We start from the raw sequence: 5,074 nt of genomic DNA, 5'->3' as shown, positions 1-5,074 counted from the left end.
ATCGGGGTAGGATCATCCTTTAAGACGACAGCTTTAATATCGGGGGGTCGTCTTGGTGTACGTGTGTACAGGAGGAGCAGGTGGCAGCAATCGCGCTGGAGCTTTAAGAGCCGAGAGGTGGAGGCTGGAGAACGCATTTCCCGTCGGATACTTGGATCAGCCGAAGAAGGAGGATCGTTTTCAAGGGAGCTCTCGCGCAACCTGTGCACGTTCTCCTTCTTCGTCAGCAACAGCGACAGGGAAGACTGAAAAGGCCACGCGTCGAGGATGAGGCAAGTGGTCGTGCTGGAGCCGGCTGGCAGCGTTCTGGTGATCAGGCAGACTTCCCTAGGCGGCAACGTCACTACCGGCAACACCAATTCCAATGCTGGCTCCAATAACGTTCACGAGACACATGGGCTCGCCAATCATGCCGCCGTGTCCACGATTGCCTCCAATGATCACAATCAGAATCGTATCGTCGTCGTCCGCTCATCCTCGTCGACCTGCATGACCACCACGGTGAGTCGATTAATTCATTGTGGGCGGCTGTTTGCGGACGGGCGCCCGAATCAAATTCGATCCTCCCCGTGGGCGACTTCAATACTGGTAGGAGAACTCCTGTCGGGATCGTTTTAACCCTATGTTGCATAATCAGCGCGATCGGGACACACGCGAAAGAGAATTAACCCCCTGTTTGGTTTCAAATAGTCTAACTTTGGAAACGTGTCATTTTTGGTATTGTTAGACCTCATTAGAAATTCTTATAGCTTTCTTGAAGCGTCGACACCGCTGCAAATATAAAGGATCTTTCGAAAGAGTCTTCAAAATTTTGTTTTTTAACACTTTCGCTGCGGAAGAAAATAAGTAGCCGTTCCCTGGGAGATGCAATTATGATATTTTTTTTAATGAAAAATTTCTTACAAATGTTCTAATATGATTATTTTGAAAAACATACATCTGTGGTAACTTATTTTATATATAATATGATTGCCGAACAAAAAAAATGATAACTGTTCAGTTGGACGCACATGTGCGTCATCCGCAGCGAAAATGTTAATGTATTCAATATATTCTGTGACGTATTATGTACAGGGTGTTCGGTAACTGGCGGTACAAACGAAAAAGGGAGGGGGGATTCTACACGAAAAAATAAGTCGAATATATAGAATAAAAATTTTTCATACGTGGCTTTGCATTCGAGAAAATCGACTTTGAATTTTCGTCGGGTACGCTTGATCATGTCCCGTTATAACGGATCTCACTGTAGATCATTGTCTCGATTGAAGTTATGTCGATAAACACTTCCAATGATGGCACGGAAATGTTGTTTTAGCTATTATGTTACTATTATTATCGGAAACAATCGAATACGTTATAAAGCATTCATAGAAATTTAATTAGAATAGCAAAGGTATGTATTCGGCAGAATGGGCAACGTTTTCGTCAATATCTGTAACGATCAATTTTACGATTACTTTATAATTCTATTTCATTACGTGTTCCTAACTTAAACTGCGATAGTAACCATCGAGACAACGATCTACAGTGAAATCACAGATTTTTTACTTTCTTTCTCCCAAATTTCGCGCGAAACGACGCGATATATCAGCGAAGAAAAATGAACAAATTGTTCCGACATTGGACACGTCGAACGCGTGTTCGTTTAACGTTTCTTTGTGTACGTTAGTGCGACAAGGTTCCACGGAAGACGTCCTGTCTGTTTCACCAGGCCGACAATCACGTATCAGCGAATAGTAACGGGAACGTGAACGTGAACGCTAACCTGAACGGAAACGCCGGTGGTATCGTTAGCAAAACATCATCGAAGGTCGGTGTCGGTACCAAGGTGAACGAGAGAAACGATCATCTCAGGAACGATCACAAGAGCCAAGATGGGATCGGTACGGGCGAATCGAACTCTGGATGTCGTCCAAGGACGAGCAAGGAAGCAGCTCACGAGAACGTCTCCTTAGACAGGAAGCTCGATGGCGCGGATCCCATCTCCGGTAAGTACTTCCGCCGTTACTTGCTTTTACCTTTGACGGACCAGCCGATCCCGTCTGTGAATTATTTATTCCTGCATCGGGCCACTCCCGAACGGCGAGTTCAGATCATTTTCCTTAGATGTTTATACGTCGACGAGAGGAGACGACATCGTGTAACGGTCTTCGCTAGCGATGAGATCATGTTCGACGATCGAGGTGCGGTAGAAGGAAAGAAATTAAATTTGTTTCGGATTGCTTTGGGTGAATTGCACATAGATTGGAAAGGGTTATGGTACGGAGGTGTGGGTGTACCTTTTGTATTTGTTATTAGAGGGGATAATGACCGATATCTTCGAGGGTACAATTTTGTTGATTATACTGTAGAATTACATTTCGTTTGTTATATACTATATTAAATATAATAGGTGTATTATATAAAATATAGTGGATACAAGTTTATTATATTTATGTAATATTTGAATACTATCTTATAATTTATACCGTAACGTAGAATCGTGTTCGATGCTGTAGATCATTGGAATAGGAATCGAGTACCTACTATGCAGAGATAGAAAGTTGGCTAGTGGGTCTGACTGGTGAAAATACGATCTCCTAGATTATTTTATAGATTCTACATTATAATATAAATTCTTGCATTAAAATAAATATTATACAAATATAATATATATACACCTACCATAATTAACGGAATATTTACCAAGCAAAACATAATTCCGTAGTATTAGGTCGTCTCATAACTTCGTACTGAAGACTGTATCGATAATTAATAAATAAAAATCTACAGAAATATTATAGTGACGATATAGCAATTATGTCAGAGAGCTGAGAAAAAATTGTAAAATCAGAGAGATTACCTTTTTTTTATAACACTTAAGTTTCACATATTAATTCGAGCAGCAGAGGTATAAGTGGTATGAACTTTTAGGACGACCTAATATAATCAAAGAAACTGTACCGTTACCGATCCAACCCTTCATCTTTTTATATTCGCATAGTACTCTATCAACCTTCGATGAGCAAGACGCGCCCGTAGTTTCGAACATACACGGGTCATAGTATAAGTATACTCGGAAGCGCAGCTTTTGTTTCCCGAAGTACTTACAAACGGTTCGAACGTTCCTCGGTTAGGTTCGAGGTTTACTCGAAAGCCCGTTTTCGTTCGCGGAAGTATTTATAGAGGGTACGGTAGGGGGATCCGATACTTGCTCGCAAGGTGCTTGATCTCATCGCTAACCGCTACCCTCGGTTGCCAGTCTACGGAAACGTTTGCGGAGTTATGGCTTTATGTTCCTGTTTGCGATTGGTACCAGCGGGGCTTTTGTTCGCCGCCGATAGGAAAGGGAACGGGGCAATCCGATTTTCGGTTATGGTCGAGCGACGAATCGTCGACGGAAGTGCGCGTTGATTCGCGAAGAAACGGGACAATGTTTCCCCGATCGGAATGCATTTGTGCGAGGAAACGAGCCCGATGAAATGCCGTCGGGCGCGCACCGTTGTGCAACGATGAAATATTTCGTTTATTCTCGCCGTTTTTCCGTTATTTCGCCCGCGACCTTTTATTACTTAGCTCGTCTGTATGCGTGGCTGATGTGAATCGAAGAAATAGGTAAATAGTTGAAGTTGATTTCAAGAATTGCAAGACTACTAAATACAAAATGAAGAGTACGTGAAAAAGGTCACTTAAAAGAATGCTTTTCCTATGAAATGCACTGAATCGTACAAAATAATTTTTATCTCCTAGGCTAGTGCTACTATAGATATTAGGTGGACTGGAAAGTAATGTCGTTTATTTTACATTAAATACAAATAAATTTTTAATAAATTCCTTTTTTTAAACAATTATGTAATCGACCTCATTATCGACAGCCTTTTGCCGTTTAGTGTACAAATTGTGAATGCCAGATCGATAAAAGTCAATGAGCTAGTGAGTGATAAACAAGTATTTCAAATTGAAAAACGACATTACTTTGCAGTCCACCTAATAAAAGCATAGGGATAAATGATTTAAAGGCCACTTGCTACTCGTGACTAGTATATTGTCATAAAGAAGCTCTGCTTTTATGTTCAATGTTAGGAGACAAGGATTCTTCTATTCTTTTTAGTGCATTTAATAGATAAGAGACATTTTTTAAAAAGGTTTCATTTTATATATTTTTTATTCATAGTTTTTCCTTGCGTCTGTATCGGAAACGCAACATTTGGGAAGAATATCGACACGGAACAGCTTTTTCGCAACACGATAAAGTGCTCTAATAAAAGTTTCTCGTGGCAATTGGATATCTCACGGTAGTGTGCCTCGTTCTGCGCATAGCTAGATTAATTAAGATGATAAAAGAAACCAGAAGTTTGCCGCATCTTTACACACGACAGAAACTGTCGAATGATATTTACTTCTTTGCAGTTGTTCCCGAAGCATTGGTAGTTTAGTAAATTATTCTGTCAGAATCGTATAAATTTTATTCGAACAAGTACAAGTCCTGTGCGACGTTCTATATAGATTTTCCTATAGTTTTCTTTCGTATAATGTATGTATAATGTATGCGGTCTCCTAATTTCGTTGGTCCTTTGGGTTGCAATTTATAAAATTCTTCCTCTGAATTTCGTGATAGATTCGTCAAGTGAAATCTCTTTTTTTGGAATAAAACAATCTTTGAACTTAGCTTCAATGTAATCTATTATAAGAAGCTGCTACGAATTCTTATCCTAATGCTTTCATCGTCCAAAGCATTTGCATTTGTAACATCCAAGAAATTTGGAGAAACCTTAAAAAGTAGTACTATCGTATCGCGTGTCGCTGCATAGGCACCATTTACATACTCGTATCAGGAATATCCCAACTAAAGAACGTAATAAATAAATGTCAATGAATAATCGATAATTGTTAACAGCTAAATCGTACGATTCCTGCATGCGTCAAGACAGTAACCTATTAAATATTAAATATAACTTCACCGCCAGCCTCTTCAATAATAAATAAACTCTCCGAAACTGGCGTGCATGTAAAACGATGGGGTTGGGGTACGAAAGGGTCGCAGCTCGAAACTTTTCTCGCCAATAATTTTGTTAGTTGGAGTGTTTCTAGATTT

At 40.1% G+C, this 5,074-nt stretch overlaps 1 protein-coding gene across 3 annotated transcripts; it reads left to right on the top strand.

Annotated features, from left to right (window-relative positions):
* Positions 1–55: 55 nt before the first annotated feature.
* On the top strand, positions 56–2,565 carry LOC128892672 (homeobox protein prospero-like). 3 transcript variants are annotated; one of them, XM_054153210.1, is made up of 3 exons: positions 56–501; positions 1,670–1,988; positions 2,479–2,513. In XM_054153210.1, the coding sequence occupies exons 1-3, from the start codon at positions 268–270 to the stop codon at positions 2,496–2,498; spliced, it is 573 nt and encodes a 190-aa protein (XP_054009185.1). In that variant the 5' UTR covers positions 56–267; the 3' UTR covers positions 2,499–2,513. The 3 variants fall into 3 exon arrangements, with proteins under 3 accessions (XP_054009185.1, XP_054009184.1, XP_054009183.1); XM_054153209.1 differs by having other exon boundaries at positions 1,712–2,565; XM_054153208.1 differs by having other exon boundaries at positions 1,670–2,564.
* Positions 2,566–5,074: the final 2,509 nt, after the last annotated feature.

This window comes from Hylaeus anthracinus, unplaced genomic scaffold (genome assembly GCF_026225885.1).
Source record: "Hylaeus anthracinus isolate JK02 unplaced genomic scaffold, UHH_iyHylAnth1.0_haploid 13693, whole genome shotgun sequence".
Classification (NCBI taxonomy): Eukaryota; Metazoa; Arthropoda; class Insecta; order Hymenoptera; family Colletidae; genus Hylaeus; species Hylaeus anthracinus.
This window is presented reverse-complemented; position numbering and strand designations above follow the sequence as displayed.